Source organism: Capricornis sumatraensis, chromosome 22 (genome assembly GCF_032405125.1).
Source record: "Capricornis sumatraensis isolate serow.1 chromosome 22, serow.2, whole genome shotgun sequence".
NCBI lineage: Eukaryota > Metazoa > Chordata > Mammalia > Artiodactyla > Bovidae > Capricornis > Capricornis sumatraensis.
The window spans coordinates 29,337,888-29,360,155 of record NC_091090.1 but is presented as its reverse complement, the minus strand read 5'-3'; the positions used below and the strand labels follow the sequence as shown (position 1 = coordinate 29,360,155).

General features: G+C 41.1%; 1 protein-coding gene across 1 annotated transcript in view; it reads right to left on the bottom strand.

Moving 5' to 3' along the window:
- Positions 1–22,268, bottom strand: part of EFHC1 (EF-hand domain containing 1) — a 43,348-nt gene that overhangs the window by 20,872 nt on the left and 208 nt on the right. Inside the window, exons 2-6 of the mRNA XM_068960972.1 lie at positions 19,878–20,099; positions 14,185–14,472; positions 9,966–10,115; positions 8,635–8,827; positions 2,132–2,352 (exon numbers count right to left, since the gene is read on the bottom strand). Coding sequence (XP_068817073.1) covers positions 2,132–2,352; positions 8,635–8,827; positions 9,966–10,115; positions 14,185–14,472; positions 19,878–20,099 — 1,074 coding nt within the window. The remainder of the gene's footprint in view (positions 1–2,131; positions 2,353–8,634; positions 8,828–9,965; positions 10,116–14,184; positions 14,473–19,877; positions 20,100–22,268) is intronic.

Sequence of the window (22,268 nt, the reverse complement as noted above, 5' to 3'; positions counted from 1 at the left end):
CTCATAGTCCATCATACGCCAAGCTGCTGCATGGGTCCTGTTCCAAACTAGAGCTATTCCTCTGTGGACATCACCACTCCTAGATACCCCTGTTCCAATGACCCACCCTCCAGAGTTCCTGCCCAGGGTTTTTTTTTTTTTTAACATGTACACATACACACACAAAGTCTGAGAGCCCCTCATCCTTTAAACGCTGTGTTCAGAGGCTGGCTCCACGGCAGATGGGCGCTCCTGGCCCTGGCTTCTTCCTCCTCCCTACCAGCATGTCTCCAGATGGAACGCGTCTGAGATCTAGCTCATGTGGCCTCTGGATCCATGTGGACTTACTCCTGATCTGAGGGTCACGATTCTCAAATCAAATATATGCAATTCATATCCAGCTCTGTCCCTGCCCATTGGCTTGACTCTTGCTTGGTGCCTCTAGAAACTGCTAGCCTCCCATCCCTGTGTCCCCACTTCACTGTGTAGAGTTTAGACAGCCAAGGGGTAATGACTGAGGAGAGCTTAAAGGTACTTGCTTCTTGGAAGAAAGAAGGCCTACACTAAGTTGTGAGAGGTAAGAGAGAGCCATGCAAAGAAATGATACAAAAGTGGTTCAAGCAGGAGAAGGAGCATTAGCAGAAGTCCAGGGGATAAAACAGGACACAGAACCCTTGTAACTCAGCAGATACACAAGCGGCTTGGGCCAAGAGATGTGGGTAAAGTAGGGGCCAGGCTGGAGGAACTCAATCATTCCATCTTTCCAATCACTGTCTTTTGAAAAGAGGCCGCTGACATAATTTTACATGCTGGCAAAATAAAGACGGGCCATGGATGCTCACACACTATTTTATTACACACAAGCAACACACAAAGAGGTTGTGTGAATTGTTCTTCCCCTAGACAGGTGTAATAGCACCAGTGCCTTTGGTCTATGACACTGTGGGCCTTGATACCTGAGATGCTTCTGGAATTGGCTGTGTAACTCTGAAAACATGCAGTTGTTACTTCAAACTCTAACATACGTGGCTGAGCCATTCTGAAGGCCCAGGTTTCCTAGATTACTATTTTGGTGCATTAAAGACACCATGAACTTACTCTCAGATCACAGTGGGCTTTGAGGTGCACAGAACTGAATTCTGGGGTTCTGCCTGATTTTTAAGGACAGCAATACTGCAATTAAAGAATAGCACCTTCCAACATCTTCAATTAATTAGGTTTTTTTTTTTTTGCTCTCAATCACTTTTTAAGTGAAAGGTTTGATAAATAGGCAAATTTTAAAAAAAAAGAAAGAAATGCCTTAGGGGTCTGGAATTTAATCAAAAATTTTTAAAAATTATTAAGGTAATACACAGCTTGGTATAGAAAGTGAAATTAAAACCACACAGTATAAAAAACAGGTCCCTGGTCATCTCCCACTTCCCTCTTTCCCTCCCTTCTGCCCACTGGAGAACTACCAACTGCAGATCGTCTGGGGAAACACTCCTCCAGGTCTTTTCCTCAGTGACAGAAGCAGATGTTGTAGACAGTATTCTACAGAAATTAGTGCCACATCATGTATTCACACTCCCTTAAAAATGTTATGGACATTTTTTTCATGCGAGTATGCACAGACTTCCTCCTTTTTTTTAACGAGACTTACAGTCTTCTAATTGTATGGATGGATATACTATAATTTATTCGGCCAATGTTCTAACACCTTATTATAAACAATTGCTACACTACAGGTCCTTACACCTTTCTTTTTATAATCCCCAAACCAGATTTTCTGGGTCAAGAGATAGGTAATATTTTATTTTGGAAAAGTTAAAATGATAACAAACGGCCTTTCAGAGCTTTCCTCGCCGGGTCACCTATTAGCAGTCCAGGAAAAAGCTTATTTCATCACATCAGGGCAAACACTGGATGCTGTTGAGTCTTTTTAAATCAAAAATCCCAAACCTCAGTATTTTAATTTCTATTTCTTCAATGATGAGTTGAGGGTCTTTCCATATGTTCTTTAGCCATTTGTATTTCTGCTTTTGTGAACTGCTCTATTTCATATGTTTTGCCCATTTTTAATTGGGTGTTCATATAAGAGCCCCTTTTGTCCTTAAAGTCCTCGATCAGAAGACGAACTCCCTCACTAACCTCAGAGCCAGTGTCCCATTACCTGTTTCATAGGAGGGGGTTCCTTCTTGCTCATATCAATGCGTGGTAAATCGGAGACACCAAATTTTTCTTGGTAATACTGCCGAGTAAATGGGTCACAGTCATAAATGAAGAAAGTTCTCCCGAGTATAGTGAGTGGCTTCCCGACAATGAAGTCTTTGGCTGTGTACCATTCCAACACCTCCTTATCAGAGATCTCCAGCACGCACCGAGGGAAGTTCTCTAACAAAAAACAGCAGAAAGAGGAAAGAGAAAAAGGAATGAGGATGGGAAGAAAGATAGCCGGGCAATCCTGAGAACAGAGCAGTGTGGGCTTCAGCTCTGATGGAGGGTCAGTGACTCCTCCACGCTCCCAGCAGAACACAGGGCTGTGTATTTCTATCTGTGAATGGGACCCATAAATAATGGCCCAGATGGTTTCTGTAAAGTCTCTCTCCCATATTAGGCTTCCGATATCCCTGTTGGGTGTGTGTTAGTCGCTCAGTCGTGTCTGACTCTTTGCAACCCCATGGACAGGCAGGCTCCTCTGTCCATGGGTCACTAGTCTCAGTAGAATTCAGGCTTGGAAGGAATCATCACAAGAGAGAAGAATAAACATCCTCCTATAAAGACAGAGTACTGGGTCATTTAGTTCAACTGCCTACCCATCTGGGGGCTTCCCTGATAGTTCAGTTGGTAAAGAATCCGCCTGCAATGCAGAAGAACCCACTTCGATTCCTGGGTCGGAAAGATTCACTGGAGAAGGGATAGGCTACCCACTCCAGTTTTCTTGGGCTTCCATTGTGGCTCAGCTGGTAAAGAATCCACCTGCAAAGCGGGAGACCTGGGTTTGATCCCTGGGTTGGGAAGATCCCCTGGAGAAGAGAATGGCTACCCACTCCAGTATTCTGGCCTGGAGAATTCCATGGACTTCATAGTTCATGGGGTCCCAAAGAACTGGACACGACTGAGCGACTTTCACTTTCACTCACTCATTTATTCACTCATCTAACAAATTATTAGTGACCACAGTTAATAATATGGATAAAATTCCTGGCTTGATGGAGGCAACACTGTTTGGGGCAACACTCTAAACACACAAAAAGCGGTTTCATTACAATTGTGATCAATGCTATGAGGCCAGCGTGATCCTGTGGCAGAAGGCAGGGACAGTCAGTGTGGACGGTTCCAGTAATCTGTTCATCCGGGGAAATCAACAGATTTCCAAACACAGAATCAGCCTTCACTATGGCTGTGAGTCTGTTGCTATTTCATAAATAGGTTCACTTGTGTCTTATTTTAGATTTCACATATAAATGATATCATATGATATTTGTCTTTCTCTTTCATTATCCATTCATACAATGAATATACTCAGCCATAAAAAAGAATGAAATCTTGCCATTTTCCACAACATGGCGAGACCTAAAGAGTTATTAGACTAAGTGAATTAAGTTGGAGAAGGACAAATACTGTACGATTTCACGTACATGTGGGATCTAAAAAGTAGACATGGAAAAACTGACTGGTTCAAAACTGGGGAAAGGATACATCAAGGCTATACACTGGAACCCTGCTTATTTAACTTATATGTAGAGTACATCATGTGAAATGCCAGACTGGATGAATCACAAGCTGGAATCAAGACTGCTAGAAGAAATATCAACAACCTCAGATATGCAGATAGTATCACTCTAATGGTCAAAAGTGAAGAGGAACTAAAGAGCCTCTTCAAGAGGGTGAAAGAGGTGAATGAAAACGCTGGCTTAAAATTCAACACTCAAAAAACTAAGATCATGACATCTGGTCCCATTCAGTTCAGTTGAGTTGCTCAGTCATGTCCGACTCTTTGCGACCCCATGAATTGCAGCACGCCAGGCCTCCCTGTCCATCACCAACTCCCAGGGTTCACTCAGACTCACGTCCATCGAGTCAGTGATGCCATCCAGCCATCTCATCCTCTGTCGTACCCTTCTCCTCCTGCCCCCAATCCCTCCCAGCATCAGAGTCTTTTCCAATGAGTCAGCTCTTCACATGAGGTGGCCAAAGTACTGGAGTTTCAGCTTCAGCATCATTCCTTCCAAAGAAATCCCAGGGCTGATCTCCTTCAGAATGGACTGGTTGGATCTCCTTGAAGTCCAAGGGACTCTCAAGAGGCTTCTCCAACACCACAGTTCAAAAGCATCAATTCTCGGTGCTCTGCCTTCTTCACAGTCGAACTCTCACATCCATACGTGACCACTGGAAAAACCATAGCCTTGACTAGATGGACCTTAGTCAGCAAAGTAATGTCTCTGCTTTTGAATATACTATCTAGGTCATAACTTTTCTTCCACGGAGTAAGCACGCCTTTTAATTTCATGGCTGCAATCACCATCTGCAGTGATTTTGGAGCCCCCCCCCCAAAAAAAATCTGACACTTGTTTCCACTGTTTCCCCATCTATTTCCCATGAAGTGATGGGACTGGATGCCATGATCTTCATTTTCTGAATGTTGAGCTTTAAGCCAACTTTTTCACTCTCCTCTTTCACTTTCATCAAGAGGCTTTTGAGTTCCTCTTCACTTTCTGCCATAAGGGTGGTGTCATCTGCATATCTGAGGTTATTGATATTTCTCCTGGCAATCTTGATTCTAGCTTGTGCTTCTTCCAGTCCAGCATTTCTCATGATGTACTCTGCATAGAAGTTAAATAAGCAGGGTGACAATATACAGCCTTGACGTACTCCTTTTCCAATTTGGAACCAGTCTGTTGTTCCATGTCCAGTTCTAACTGTTGCTTCCTGACCTGCATACAGATTTCTCAAGAGGCAGGTCAGGTAGTCTGGTATTCCCATCTCTTGAAGAATTTTCCACAGTTTATTGTGATCCACACAGTCAAAGGCTTTGGCACAGTCAATAAAGCAGAAATAGATGTTTTTCTGGAACTCTCTTGCTTTTTCCATGATCCAGCAGATAGCAAATAGATGGGGACATGGTAACAGATTTTATTTTCTTGGGCTCCAAAATCACTGTGGACAGTGACTGAAGCCATAAAATTAAAAGATGTTTGCTCCTTGTAGGGAAAGCTATGACAAACCTAGACAGCAAAGGTGCATAAAGCCAAAGCTATTGAGAGTTGGACCATAAAGAAGGCCCAACACCAAGGAATTGATGCTTTCAAACTGTGGTGCCAGAGGAAACTCTTGAGAGTCCCTTGCACTGCAAGGAATCAAACCAGTCAATGCTAAAGGAAATCACCCCTGAATACTCCCTGGAAGGACTGATGCTGAAGCTGAAGCTCCAATACTTTGGTCACCTGATGCAGAGAGTCAACTCGTTGGAAAAGACTGTGATGCCGGGAAAGACTGAAGGTAAAAGGAGAAGGGGAGGCAGAGAATGAGAGGTTTAGACAGTATCACTGACTCAATGGACATGAGTTTGAGCAAACTCCAGGAGATAGTGAAGGACAGGGGAGCCTGGCGTGCGGCAGTCCATGGGGTCACAAAGAGTTGGACAAGACTCAGTGACTGAACGACAACAACAAAAAGTAAAATAAAAGAATAAACTTAACAAAACAGGAACAGACTTAGAGATACAGAGGACTAACTGGTGGTTGCCGGAGGGGAGTGGGGTGATAGATGAGTCTAAAACTGAGGAGGAGGATTAAAAGATACAAACTTCAGCTGTAAAATGAGTCACAGGGATGTAACGTACAGCATAGGGATACAGTCAATAATAAGTTTGTATGGTGACAGATGGTAACTAGACTGATCCTGGTGATCATCCTGTAATATATACAAGTATCAGATCACCTGAAACCAACATAGTATTGTAAGTTAATTTTATTTCGATAAAAATAAATAATCCACTAAAATACCCACTTTTCAAAATTTGTTGTTTTCTTAATCCTATCACTGCTCCAATATCATTATTGTAATACACTTTAATTTTACCTTGATATTCTTAACCCCCTTAAATTCAATCCTGGTGGTTCAGCTGGTAAAGAATCCACCTGCAATGAAGGATACCTGGGTTTAATCCCTGGGTTGGGAAGATCTCCTGGAGGAGGGAGCAGTACCTCCAATATTCCAGCCTGGAAAACTGTATGGACTGTACAGTCCATGGGGTCGCAAAGAGTCAGACACAACTGAGCAAGTTTCACTTTCACTTTAAATTCAACATTATTCCTTCAGCTTGTATGCTGCTGCTGCTAAGTCGCTTCAGTCGTGTCTGACTGTGCGACCCCATAGACGGGGGCCCACTGTCTCTGGGATTCTCCAGGCAAGAACACTGGAGTGGGTATAGTCAATGTTTATTTAGATTCACCTACTTTTACCATTTTCTTTCTTTACTGCTTCTTACGTCTCAGATTTTCACTTCTGGAATAATTTTTTTCTGTATATAAGATTTTTCCAAGTAAGGGGTAGGTCTTACTAACCTAACCCTGTAAAGGCTCTCCTGTAAACGCTTCTTTGGTCTTTCTAGCTCACACCCGTTGTCCTGAGCTCTGTCTACATGACACACGAATCAGGAATCAGATCACCTGGGGCACCTGTGTTACTGTTTAAGCACTCCGAATGTGTATATGACTTGTCTCCCAGCCACTGAAAGTGACTGAAGGACAGGCATTCTAGGTCTAGCAGCAATTTTATCTTATCTTCCACAGCACTTAGCACATGACATGGTTCTCAGAGTGGATATTTAACTCTTGTTTAACTGAATTCAATAAGAACTACCCACTAGATAAAGGCATCTGGACGTCAATCAGATGCTTTAACACCATTTCTTTTTCCAGTTAAATTATTTAGCTGATGGGAGCTTAGCTTTTTCTGTCCTGCTACCACAAGACTAATTGTAACTTTCACAAAAACATATGTCTCCTATCTTTTCAAAGGATCATAGATAGGTCAGCTGGCTACCTCTCCATCTACCTCTGATGGAAATTTTGTTAAAATTTGGGAAGTTATAGGAGCAGACGATTACATGTTGAAAAGTTTAAACATAGGTCACATTGATAATGCAGATAAACAAGGAACCTAAGAGTGACTTCATGAGATTTACTGACCCTTCTTCATGCCACCCTGAATACATTCCCACTCTTCCTCTCAATCATAACTCTAACACTTGTCAGCTCCAGATGGCAGGCATTTCAGCTCATTTAAGCACCTGGAAGGCCAAAATTAGTACACAGTCCAATGTCATGGAACTCTAGGAGGGTTCTATGGGAGCTAAGTAGAACAGAGCAGGCAGCAGCTGGACTAAGCTGAACAAGGGCACCAATCCAGTTATTGCTGTTTGAGAATGGAAGCTGTTAAAGCACTTATTCTCACTTCTTAAAATAAGAGGGTTTTAAAAGTTAACTCTTTATTTAAAAATGATGACAATTTTTATCCCCCTTTCCCCAATCTCATTCTCCTCTGCCTCCCAGGCAACCATTCTAATGTCCTGCTTTCTGGTTTCGTGTGTACTATTTACACTGTTTTGCGTTTTACTTTATGTAAATGGTATTGCACTATGCATCTTGTGTTTTTTTTTCTACACAGCAGTATGCATTTAAGATGTACCCATTCGCTTTCTTGTATATTTTGTTTATTGTTTCTAACAACTACCTATTTATCAAGGTGTATTTTCACCACATTTTGACTATTCACTCTCCAAGGGATGGAAGTCTATACCTCCTTGCCCCTAAACAACTCTGCATTTTTAAAACACACTCCGCAGACCCAGCAATACATGTGGGTGGGCTGGATTTAGCCTTCAGACGGCCGATTTGTTTATAACCTGATACAAACCTCTTGCTCAATACCTGGAATTTCTTATCTTTGAGTTCCAAAAAAACAGAGTTAAAAAAAGAAAAAACAATGAAAGTATTTACAGAGTTCTGTCATCCATCCAAACATTGGTCAGTACATGTGACCAAGATGACACTCTTGCAAGAGAAAATTCTTAAACTCTTAAGTCAATAACTAAAGCAAGTCCACTTATTCCAGAGAAGCAGTGACAGACAACTTGTCTCAGCTGCATTCTTACTCCAGTTCACAAGGTTATTTTATACCAGCAAAGACAGACCAGGGGCTGGTAAGATGGGGATCCACCTTTACGAATCATAAATGTGTCTTTACCGCCTCAAGTTATTCCACACAGAAACTTCCTGATTGATTAGGAAGTGGTTGAAGTGAGAAGCAAAGTCCAAAGCACACATAAGGAAATGGTAAGCTGCACCTCTGAATGAAAGCAAGACTGTTTCTGAAAAGCTCTAAAAACTTGACATGAAATGGTTCAGAAGCCTTGCCCTTCCACATTTAAATAAATCTCTCACTGCTGTTTTGGTTCTGGTCCCTTGATCTGGGTATCAATTATCTCTGCCAGACCATTTCAGAGACTAGCTTGGACTGAGGGGCCAGTAACGGAGGGAAGTTACGGGAAAGCCTATAGAACACAGCAGGCATCTCCCAAGTGTAAAGGGAATGATCACATGATTGAGTAACTCCTCTGAGATCCAGGAAAGGTCCCAATTAACAGAGGATAAACTGAATCACGCATACTTGCATTCTCCACCAAAACCTTGGGCAAGCGCTGGCGGTTCATCAGGAGGGGGAAGGGATCTCGCCCGTCATTCCGTTCATGGACCTCTCGAATTTCCACCGTGTCATCCATAAGATAGTAATGAATGATGTAGGTCCGACATTCACCGAACATGCTGTCTGTGTCATCCCAGATGGCATAGAATCGAAGAACCTTTGAAGAACCCAAAGCAGTGACTTAAAGAAAAAATTCCACAAGGGGAGAGTTTAACTTAGCTACTTTGGCATTTATGTATCAATGATGAAAAGATTAGCTAGAAAGACTATGAAGTAACCTCAGATGGTTATTTAAAAAAAAGTATTCACCAAAGATACAAAAACATCTGAAATTATAAACCAGATGTCAACAGCTGGAAAGTATTAAGTAATAGGCTTATAAGCTTGTGCTGAGAAAGGATTCATTTTGATCCAAAATATTAGTCAGCGAAACAGAAGCTGAATTAAAAGAGCAGTGGGCCCTTCATTCAGTGGTTTATATGTATTAATAAAGATACATGTGAATGGTTTGTATATAACTAGTATGGAAAGAATTTTCATTTATTAATCAGTATTTTAGTTCTTTCAACCTCAAAAACAGAATCCTTACAAAAGAGTAACAGTCATATGACTGGTTTAAAGGATGTTCTTAAAAGAATTTGGTAGTGCTAGGTAAAATTTTCTGTACTAAACAGAATTACATTTCTGAGAGAAACAGCAGCAGAGAAGCGCTGAGGGTGATCTCGCTGTTTTCTCTTTCCCTTTAGTACAGAGAAGAGAAGACTCGGATCTGCTCTATACACCATCTCACAAGGGGGAAGACAGGCTGGAAAAGAGTTGGAAAATACCCAGAACATTCAGTACTCAAACATCAACGTATTATAACATTTAACAAGGAAGCATCTGCAATGGGAATGCTTTGAAATTACTATTTTAACATTAGAAACCTACATATATGCAACAGCTTTGAAACATCCCAATATAATTCACTCAAGGTTTCCCAAAGGATTCTTGGAGATTAATTCATATTTAGGAAAAGAAGTGGGTGGCTGGAAATGTAAAGTTAGGGAGCAGATGGTGCTCAGGAATTACTTTAAGAGAGAAGTTTGGTGGAACTCACAAGACTTAACTTCACAATCTTCTTTGCATCTCTGACATGAAACTTAGGGATTCCTGTACCTGTAACCCCAGAAAGACAGCACTGTACCTGACCAGTTAAAATACAGATGTAATGTTTCAAAATACACACCTACCAAGACAGCTTGCTAATAAGCAGTGCCACTTTTGGGAACAAACCTACTGGGTCACTCACCTACCTGTTTGTCAAAGGTGAGAAACTGCTTGAGTTGATCAAAGTCCTTTGGGGTCACATATTTACGGAGAGGCTGTTTCCGGAGTTCAGTGTAAGGATCAAGCGGCATCTTCTCTGGGGGATTTAGCTCAATTCCTTGACTTTCCAAAAATACCTACGTAATTCAAAATTAATGATTATCCTTCTTGAAGCTTCTTAAAGTAAGTGCTAAGTGATGCTGTAAAAATAAACACTAATATAATAAGAATTTCTAAGCCACTGTCCACATTAACCATTAGTTTAAAGCTTGAGCATGTCTTAGCAGTACCAAGCCTCCGACTGACCCAATTCTGTAATGCAGACAATAACTGATAATTACCTTAAGTAAAAATGGAAGACGTGGTGGCAAGGTAACTGGCTCCAAATATGAATTCAGATCAATTAGATTTAGGTGCCCAGGAACAGAGGAATAACTAGGGTTGCTTATACACACTTATATAATACTTACACATTGGGAACCTAATCATAGTCTGAACGGTATGTAATTCATGTCAGGTATGGAGCCAAGCTGGGGTTCCCAGGTGGCATAGTGGTAAAGAATCCGCCTGCCAATAAAGACCCAAGAGACACAGGTTCGATTCCTGCATCAGGAAGATCCCCTGGGGTAGGAAATGGCAGCCCACTCCAGTATTCTTGCATGGAAAGTTCCACAGAAAGAGAAGCCTGGTGGGCTACAGTCCATAGGTCCCAGAGAGTCGGACGGGATTGAGCCCATCATAGAGCACATGGCGGTAAGCTGCACAAGGGAAAGTTAAGCTGAAATCAAATTCCCAGCTTTCCATCTCAATGAAAACAAATATATGATTAAGAACTTCCCACCAAAGAAAAGGAAAAGAAAGCAAACCCACTGGTTATTTCAGACCAAAAAATATTTCAATCAAACAGGAAAGATGAATCAAGGGCTCAAATCTCACTAGAAAAAGTTAAAGAAAGCCATCTGAACTTGATGTGATCTTGAATTTCTTTGCTGATTATGAGCAAATATGTATTATTTTAAGTCACTATATATTTAATACAACTCAGTTCTTCTTAAAAGCACAACAAACTAACTTTTTTGTTGAGCACACACACACACACAAAAACCAATTTCCTGGGATCTGTTTACATTCTGGAACTGGAAATTAATGTGGGTTTCTTTGGGGAATTGTGCGGTTTGCTTTTGGACAATTCCATACAAAATGTACAGAATTCAGGGCCAGAATATACAGGCTCCAGTATCAGTTCTGTTAACTAGCTTGTAATCTTAGTATTTAAAGTTTTGGCAGGAATGTAGAAGCTTCCTGAAGTTGACTATTCTTCCTGTCTCTTAGAAAAAAGCCTAAGCTCTTTGAAGTGGTTATTCTAAAGTGTCCCTGGAGGAGCAGAGAGAAGGGAGTATCTTTGAGAGCAGAAGAAAGAAGTGGGGGAGGGAATTCCCCCAGACAGGAAACTAAGACACAGACTGGTGGGCCTGAACAGAGCAAGGCTCCCCACATCTCTGCACAGATGCTTGAAGCCTAGGTGCAGCCCGCCAACACAGGTGTTCAGAGTCTGGTCTCTTACTCGGCACCATGCTCCAGGAAGGTGCCCTTGGTCACCAGACAACCTGTGGACCCTGGATGACCCCGTTAGGTCTGGGAACGCTGCTGCTTCCTTGCTATTCCTAGGGCCTGGAATCTCATGTGCAGCTCACTCTGTCTATGGGGCCATTTATGCAGAGCCCTGAGGAGGGCGTGAGAATGGATGGTGATGATGTGTGTGAATAGAGATGGTGCTTTGTCCAAATCACACTGCAAAGACAGTTTCCTTTCTTATTCACTCCTAGGTCCAGCCACAGCAAAAACCATCAAATTAGGTAAGATGTGGACAAACTTTAAACCATTATAGGAGCCAACTTCTAACAGGTCAGTTATTGAAAGCATAATCTAATCATCAATGCCTGAAACACTCAGCTCTTGTCTCTCAGCCATTAGATCTTCAGCTTCCACACATTTCTGTATTTGCAAATTTGTCTACCTGCTCAACCTTATCAACTTAATCAACCCTTGTGGAGCTTTTCAGCCGAGGATGGAGCAGTGGGGATTCTGAGTTGTCTGATGCACACTCTCAGCTGAGGTCAAACACTGGGAAGTTCTGCCTGTTTCAGTCCTTTTTCTCGGGCGTCCTTTTCAGTCTGTTTGGAGCCAGCCACTTTTTCTCACTTATGTGCTTTCTGTAGGCGATTCTGCAGTTTGAAGTGGCCCCCACCTTAGTGCTACAGTGCTGTCTCACGTTCTCAGTACAAGAGGATTGCTAAGTACTCAGTACATCTAAAAATGGTGAAAGCACTGAATTTCATGTTACCTACATTTTACCACAAAAAACAAAAGGCAGCAGTGATGTACCTTAAGGAAAAATTACAACTGTCAGCTAAGCTTCATTCAGGCATGACTTACAGTGCTGTTGGTCATGACCTCAATGTTAATGAATCAACAGTAATCTGTAAACAGAAACAACACACAGAACAAGACCGTGTATTGACCACAGGCTTGTAGGAACCCAACTCTGCACTTCTCTTAGGAGCAATGGTTCAGTGTTTGTTAATTCAGTGTCTATGAAGACTGTACTGCACATAACTACCATTAATAATGAGAAGTGACTATAACTGGCTTAGATCAACAGCTCAGGGATCAGCTTGCAATTGTTCAATCTATAAAGATGTGACTGTAAAAACAATTGTGATACCTCAAATTCATACAACATATCATAATTTTTCATTGGTGGCACAATCCTGGAACTCCCTATGATAAAAAGGACTTCAAAACCTAAAAAGAGATATCAAGACCCATTTGAGGGGGACGGTCTCTCAAAGATGGTCTGGTGCCTCCACCTTCTCTATGGTTTTCTTGGCTGCTCTCTGGGCAGCACGGATGCCACGGCGCCCTCCCTCACTGCCCTGAGGTCCCGCCCCTGAGACATCTCATCAGTGAGGCCTTCCCTGGCCAGCCTTCACATACCGCACCCCCTCCAACTCCAACCCCTTTCCCCTCTTTAGTTTCATCCATAGCTCTTTGCAGCATCTGACAAACATTTGTTTGCTTATTATTTGTCTCCTCCAACCAGAATGTAATAAGTTCCATAAGGGCAAATCTTTATACCTGGCACCTAGAACAGTGCCTGGCATTCAGCAGGCATTAAGTATTTGCTAAATAAATTACTAATTAAAAAAATAATAAATGAGTGAATTCATAGGGGCTCGGTGCATGGTAAAACTTAATCACATTTGGCATTATGTCACATGGGATTAAAGGCATAAAAAATTTAGGAACTGTATCTTTGCTAAAGCAAATTTGCAATTATTTACTAATACCTAAACTTTGTGCTAAAGAAAGTGCTCTCTTTCACTTTTTTCTTCTCTCTACAACTAAAGCTGTCAAAAATTCATTACATACGAAACAGAGAAATGAAGATTTTTCCCAATATGTGTTTTTCTTTAAAAATGGTTTTATTCCAGGAATTTTTTTAGATAGCAAGTTTCCCTAGTATATAGCAAGTATGAATTTCAAAAAAAATACAAATCACACAAAAACTTTTGGCTCATATCTGCTAGTAGAGATAGTGCTATTTTTGTAAATCCAGACTTAAGCTAAATTGCCCAAGGTCATATTTCTATCCCTTCAAGGGTCCCAGCTCCACTACTCTCTATCTGAACTGGCATGTGAACTGATTTCTAACCAAATGATTCAGCCACAATGGGAGTTTAACTTTATTACTCAAATATCCATTTAGGATATGTACCAATATCATCATGAAAAAAATGATGTCACCATGCAGTGATGGTACACGTGTGCTAAGTCACTTCAGTCGTGTCTGACTCTGTGAGACTCTATAGATTGTAGCCCGCCAGGTTCCTCTGTCCATGGGATTCTCCAAGCAAGCACTCTGGAGTGGGTTGCCATGCCCTCCTCCAGGGCATCTTTCCAACCCAGGGATCGAACCTGCATCTCTTACAGCTCCTGAACTGGTAGGCAGGCTCTTACCACTAGTGCCACCTGGGAAGCCCACGATGCCACATATGACATACACAAATGCCAAGTTAACCTACATATTAACCCACTCAGGACAGAGGACCAACGCCCTCCTCTCACCCTAACAAGTGACATGTGTTCTCTCATAGATTAGAACACTGCCTCAGACACCCAGACTTCCAAAAACACATGCTATACCTGTGTGAACTTGTCACAGTCAACAATGCGGAAAGTCTTGCCATAAATTGTGATGTTTATCCCTCGGTTTAGGTCTTTCCAATGGTAATGGTCTCCCCGGTCATTCTTGGAGAGGCGCTGGCGTTTGATTAACTTTCCTTGAGGGATCCCAGAGTTTTCCACAACAGGCTCTATGACAGACATGCTGTCGTCTTCTAGATAGTAGTAAATGTGTACTTGGCGGATCCTGTAATGTTCCTCAGTTGACACAGGAACATCTTCTTGGAAATAGGCATCAAATTTAAGCACCTGTAATACAGAAGGGCGGGAGAAATGGTGTGTTAGTGTCTCATCGATAAATAACAAGTCTCTTCTCACGCCGAGAATCACTCAGGGAGGTTCAAATACTCATTATTCCCACCTTGTAATTTCAAGGCTGCCAAACTACGAACATGGGACAAACCTACCCCTGCTGTCTATTTCTATAGAACCCGCAACTAAGAACAGTTTTTAATATATTTAAATGGTCGAAAAATCAAAAGGAGAACAAAATTTAAAAACACATGGGAACTATACAACATAACATATAATTGCTAATGGCTGCTTTCCCGTGATAAGGGCAGAGTTGAGAAGTTGGACTGCTGCTATGGACTGAATCATGTCCCGACCTCCACAATATGCAGTGTTGGAAATTTAACCTTCAATGTGACTATATTTGGAGATAAGGTGCTAAGGAGCTAAGTAAGAGTACATGAGTCCTGAGGGTAGAGCCCCAATCCAACAGAACTGGTGGCCTTCTAAGAAGAGGAAGAGAGCTCTCTCCCTCCCTCTCAGCACGGATGCACTGGGGAAAGGCCATACGAGGACACAGCAAGAAGCCAGCTGTCTGAAAGGCAGGAAGAAAGCCTTCACCAGAAACCAAATCAACAGCAATCTTGGACTTGAAGCCTCCAGAACTGTGGGAAAATTGATTTCTATTGTTTAAGCCCCCTGTCTGTCTGTATTTTATTATGGCAGCTCGAGCAGACTAAGTCAGTCGCAAAGCCCCAAATATTTATTATTTGGCCCTTTATAGAAAAAGCTTGCTGACCTCTGAACTAAATACTCAAAATAGGGGTAGACAGTTTACTAATGTGTTCCTTAAAGACTTAACTCTACTAGCCTTATTTCAACATTAAAAATTCCACTTCAAATTTGTGAAAAGGATAAGAAATTTGGACAAGACGATGACATTTGGTTTCAAAATGAAAACAAATCTCAAGTCCATTTCTTTAGAAGTGGGGTGCCTTGTAAACATGTATTAATGACATATTCATTCTTAGAGACTTTATATGAATGAATCTCAAATTGACCGTGCATCACAACATTTTTGAGTGGCTTGTAAATACCCATTCTGTGCCCAGAAACAACCATCCCACATGGAGCAAATCCCAGGTCTTCTGGAAGCAGCGGCATCAGTGTAAAGTCAAAATGGCACAAAATGGGATTTTTAAGTTTCTATTATTCTATTTTTAACATTTCTTTCCAAGGCAAGAACATATTAGAATGATGTTTCAGGGAAGTAAGAGTGTTAACCCAAACCCAACTCTATTAAAACAAGGGGAACAAACCAAGGAAACTCTTTAGCGAAGACACAATTATGGCTCAATGGAGGAGAAGATGAAATAATGTATAATGTTTACTGTGGAAGAATAAGATAAAAACCAAAAAAGAATGGGCAACTGCATAGCAGAAATATGAATATAAGGGAGTCAGGGCCTTAAAATTCATAATAAAAAGATGAAATGGATGAATGCAGCAGAATGTTTAAAGCAAAAAAATCATACAGTAAAAGCCAAATATGAAGATCCTTTTACAGTAACATTTTACAGCAACTGCAAAAAATGAAATGAAGACATGATCAGTAATTCATGTCCATAACAGTCAGTATTTGAACCACAGATTTATCTGAGAAGATGACTTTGGTAGTGCACATGGGGGGCTCGAATTTAGGCTTACAGAATTTAAGTGACAGCACAGTTAATACCGCAGGAGGTGACTTGAGATGCAGAGCTGGGTTTGGGGAAAGAAGTCAGCATTAGAAAAAAATCAAAATGACTCAAACATTTTGACCTGAGCAACTGAAAAAAATGGAACACCAATCAAATTGATATGGGGGAGACTGTAGTGGAGCATATTTTGGGGATGAGGAAACAAAATTAGGGGTTTGGTTTCGAACACGTTTACTTTTGAGATATTCATTAAACATTTAAGAGGAGATGTCAAATGGGTAACTCATCTAGAATTCAGGACACAGTTCATCATGTAAAGGGCATTTCAAGGTGAGAATCTGGAGTCAAGGAGTGAGCAAAGACAAAGAAGAAGAACAAATATTGAACCCTGGAGCATACCCAGCTTCCTAAGCCATCTGTCTTCTATGGTGGAGGGGATACAGATGACTCTGGCAACAGAAAGCTGGCCTCAGAATGGGAGGCAGGAAAAAGATACATACACACACCCCACATTTTAAAGGCTCAAATAATCAGGATTTTATGCATTCTATTTTTTAAAAAGTTAATGAGTTATTTAAAAGCAAACCTTGTAGAATTATGTCACATGATCAGTACAAACGAATCCTAATCTATCTTTGTGCATGTACAGTTGTGAATTGTGACCACTGTAGGCTAGAGCAGCTAAAGAAGTGATGTTCTCAGAGCTGTGCTTTGAGGAATAAACCAAGCAGAAAGAAGGTAGGTTTTCTTTTTTTTTTTTTTAAGACAGGATGGTATGACCCTCGGTAGAGAAGCAGCCCGAGTGAAACGGCAGTAGGATGAAGGATGGAAAAGATGAAAGAAGACGACCACACACAGTTGGAAGTCAGCCTGGGGAATGACGAAAATGGTACAGGAGCAAAGGGGAAGACGCAGGCACTCCCTGGAGAAGTCCTGGTCTTTATCATCTATGGACGAGACCATTATATTCAGTTATATTCTAATCATGAGGAATGGCATGAAGAATGTCCAAAATATGGACACATATCTTGGCTATGAAGTGGATTTCTGGGTATTCTCCAAAAATTGAAACTCTGATTTAATTCACAGAACCAGTAATTTCCTTACTGCAAAAACAAACAAACAAACAAAAACTTCAGTTCAAAACCATGCACTGAACTACTCTACTTCATAATCTATGGTAAGAATTATTTATCAAGAAATTATGATGATCCAAGTAACATGAACAGAAAAAATGCAAATATTCTTTTCACAATAATTATCTTTAAAGAAATGAATTGTAGTATTTAAAAAGTATGAATTAAGTAATGACAATTGGCATAAAATTACATAGAACAACAAAAAATAAGAAGCTTATTTCCTATTAGACACAATTTTCTCTCTTTGAATTTCATTAATACTTTTTCACTTTCTAGTTTACAATAGTTATTTGCTATTGTTTTCAGTAAAAACTGAACATAACCATTTATATCTTGATAAACTGCTAAAACCTGCCTGCAAATGCCAAAGACATAAGAGATGCAGGTTTGATCCCTAGGTCGGGAAGATCCCCTGGAGGAGGGAATGGCAGGCTACTCCAGTATTTTTGCCTGGAGAATCCCATGGACAGAGGAGCCTGGTGGGCCCCAGTCCATAGGGTCACAAAGAGTCGGACACAGCTGAAACGACTTAACACAGCACAAATGGTTAAAAATGCCTGCCTCACTCCTCCCTTGTATTTTCAGCCCTCTGCCTTTTCCATTGGCTTTGCAGTGCCTATCACAGATGTAAATAAACAGGAGACACAAGAACAAAGTTAAGACATACAAAATCATATATCACTGATAATGGATGTTTAGGTTCAGCCTAGGAAAGCACATGTTAATGTGTTTGTATCAAATGAGTTAGCTGAGATGGGGAAGGGGAGATGATACAGATTATGGCTGATAGAGTAAAAAATACTTGCTTCTAATTAAGTGATTACCAGCGCAAATGGCAAATTTCCACAAGATTATTTTGTACCTTTCTGCCTCTAGCTTCAATAAGTACTCTGTAAGATCAAGAAAACAGACAAGTAATATAGGCTTATTTAACTTCTATGCAGAGTACATCATGAGAAACGCTGGGCTGGAAGAAGCACAAGCTGGAATCAAGATTGCCAGGAGAAATATCAATAACTTCAGATATGCAGATGACACCACCTTTATGGCAGAAAGTGAAGAGGAACTAAAAAGCCTCTTGATGAAAGTGAAAGAGGAGAGTGAAAAAGTTGGCTTAAAGCTCAACATTCAGAAAATGAAGACCATGGCATCTGGTCCCATCACTTCATGGGAAATAGATGGGGAAACAGTGGAAACAGTGTCAGACTTTATTTGGGGGGCTCCAAAATCACTGCAGTGGTGACTGCAGCCATGAAATTAAAACACGCGCTTACTCCGTGGAAGGAAAGTTATGACCAACCTAGACAGCATATTGAAAAGCAGAGACATTACTTTGCTGACTAAGGTCCGTCTAGTCAAGGCTATGGTTTTTCCAGTAGTCATGTATGGATGTGAGAGTTGGACTGTGAAGAAAGCTGAGCACCGAAGAATTGATGCTTTGGAACTGTGGTGTTGGAGAAGACTCTTGAGAGTCCCTTGGACTACAAGGAGATCCAACCAGTCCATTCTGAAGGAGATCAGCCCTGGGATTTCTTTGGAAGGAATGATGCTACAGCTGAAACTGCAGTACTTTGGCCACCTCATGCAAAGAGTTGACTCATTGGAAAAGACTCTGATGCTTGGAGGGATTGGGGGCAGGAGGAGAAGGGTACAACAGAGGATGAGATGGCTGGATGGCATCACTGACTTGATGGACATGAGTCTGAGTGAACTCCGGGAGATGGTGATGGACTGGGAGGCCTGGTGTGCTGCGATTCATGGGGTCGCAAAGAGTCAGACACGACTGAGACTGGACTGAACTGAACTGAATATAGGCCAGGAGTAAATGAAGACCGTTAACTCCTGATTAGTAGCTGTCACATTCAGTTATATATAGACATCACTGGGAAATTAGAATCAATGAAGGGTTGGGGTGACATCCAAGTTTCTTAAAAGTCCCGTCAGTAATGCTGCTGCATGGCCAGGGTTAGGACAACCTTACCTTAGTGAAAAGAGAAAACTCACTGACAAGGAAAATCAAGAATGATATGGAAATGTTAATAGGTGGAAATAAAACTCACATTACAAAAGCATAAGAATAAATAAAACAAAAATGTTATACTACCCTTTGGTTCAGTTATGACAAATCTGAAATGTTCCCTGAAAAAGAAAAACTTACAGAAACAGCCTAGAGAAAAACCGACAATAGATGAAGTCATTTTCATGATATTTTGTATTTCACAGAGATTAAGAATTTGTCATTACTGCAGAATATAGGACTTTTAAAATGTGGAAAACACATCAAACAGGTAAACACAGCAATATGAACTGAAGAATTCAGAACCACCCCATGCAACTTTTAAAAACAGTATTTAGAAAATATTTCAGTGACATCTACAGGGAATTATTTTCTGTAATCAGCTTCCTGAATAAAGAAAGAGTCTTTCAGTGCTGAGTCCAGCTGTCTATGACTAAGGGTTGAGGCATTTGAACAATTTTTTCCTCAGAGAATCTGGAAAGTCTATGGTTTACTACTGACTTTTCTGCAAAGAGCTGGCTCTCAGAAATCTGAATTTGAGGGGTACCCTTTGATCCCAGATGATACCTTTTTGTCAAAAGCCACATGCGCAGGAATAAACGCTGCAGGCGGGGCCTGCCTGGACTGTCCATACGTGAGGACTGGGATGCTGTTGGCCAGCTCGTCCAGATCAGCCTGGGACAGCTGGCTGACCTGGAGCCTGTTCCCGCCAATCCCAACTGTTGGACGTCGAACAACTGCATAGCCATTCCTGTAGCCCAGCGTCTGGCTTCTATGAAATGCTGTTTTCTGAAGGAAAAAAGAAGTGTGTCATGATATAACAAATATTTGTTAGGTAGAAGAGCTAACTTCCAAAGGTATCAGATTCAACCTTTACTTATAAACATCCACAAACCCTGTATCAAAAATTTTACCTACATGAGAAGGCTCTTGTATTTTAAGCTAAAACACGTGGCCAGGAACAAGAAGGGAGGCAGCAGCCTGAGCTTAAAATAAAATTTAAAGCCCTGTTACTGAGCATCCAATTTTAATTATCAGCTCACCGGCCACAAAAAACCTAAAATTTCTTTATGTAGACTCCTAATTTTGTACTATCTTATCTAGTGGTCATAAGTCACGGAACCAAAACAATCCAAATCTGTGAAATGAATTCTTACCTGAAATGAAAGGCCCTCTTGCTACAGTGACACTACTATATTCACTGTAAGTCTTTGGAAAGCAAATGGATTTTATGGATTTAAAGTCAAACTCAATAATTCCACCCTCCATCCTTTAAGGATATAATCCAAAATCATGGGAAAGAACAACATGCCTAAGGCTGACAATTACAATGTTAATTACAATATACCAAAACATGAGAAGCAGTCTAAAAGACAAGCAGGAGCAAATGATGGAAAGCTCACTTAATGGGCTATTAAAATACTTGTTTTGAAGGCCATGTAGCAATCTGGGGGAAATGTTTATGATTTAATAAACCCAGAAAAGCAGCTTATAAAATTATACACATACTACAATTACAAGCATGCAAACACGTGCACAAAAAGACTGCTTTGGAGAATGTTCTCTGTTCTATACATTTCTGAATTATGTTGTTGTTCTTTTCTACAATCAACACATTTTTTTGATAACTGGAAAAAACAAAAGATTATATTAAGAAAAAGTGAAAAGGAAATATTTTTGAAGGAAGGAGATCAAAACAATGGCACAGGGACTCAGCCTCCCCACCACTCCACAAAGATCAACAGTCAGGCAGCCATCCACAAATAAGAGCTCTGGAAGAGGTCCATGTAGTAGGTTTCAGCAACACAGTGGGATAAAAAAACCAAGGATATTCGTACAGGAAGAGAAGGAAGACTACCTCATTTTGTCTGCATTATCCCATTCTCCAAACCAGCACTGTTCAGTGCCAGGAGACAACTTCCCCTCAACAGGAAAGGAAGAGCCAAGTGAGCAGTCAGTCTCCAGTCTTTTTACCTTAACTTCATGACCAAGGAGAGGAACTTATTGTTTAAATTGTTAAACTACATAAATGATTATTGTCTCATCTTTGAAAATCAGCCTATTGAATCTTAATGCTGACCTTCCAACACATATTTCAGCAATCCTGAAATTTCAGTATTAAAATCATTTTGTCAAGGGCTAAACTGTGTCAGAGAAAAAAAACCACAAGCCTTTTTTTTTTCCTCTTCAGTTTTGTCTAGAAGATACAACTAACAACACTTAAGGTAGGAGAGGAGTGAAACAAAATCCAAACAAGAATCTTTTATAAAAATGTTACAAGGGAAAAGAAAAGGGCTAGAGAAGAAAAACCAAGAACACATCAATTGTGGCAGAGGGAACTAAAGTGCAATTATCTCCCATAAAGCACCTGAGGATGATTTGGGAGGAAGATGGCCAAGTGTTGAAAATTTAACTTTCCAAGCAAGAGGATTTGGGGAAAAAGATTAAACAAGACTGCAGAAAAAGTCGACGTGCTGGGACAGAAAAGGAGATGGGGCTTGGTAGAAGCATAAATGAGACCGAGGAAAAAGACCTGACAGAAAGAAGCCAACAGATGGAAATGGAGTTGGGACTGGGAGCGATTACTGGGTCTAGGATTCAGAAGAGGAAAATGCGGGCGGCAGTGATGGGCTTGGGGAGAGTGAGCGGGATGGGGCTGTGGAAATAAGGACGAAGGTGTATAGAGGTTGAGTTGGGGAAGGGGCCCAGGTTGAGGAAAGAAAAGTTTAAGGATGGAACTGGGCAGAGAGGGGTATGCAGAAGGGAGAATGAGCTAGGGAGAAGGCCGAGGGAGCTCGGGAACCAGGTGGGGAAAGCCAGCAAGAGCAGAGCAGCAAGGAAGAACGCTGGGAGGCCAACAGACTGCCAGGATGGAGTGGAAAAACCAGAGAGGGATGGGCTGAGAGCAAACTGGAGAAAGAGGGTGAGGTTGGGGGGTGGGGAGTGGGGTGGAGGTGG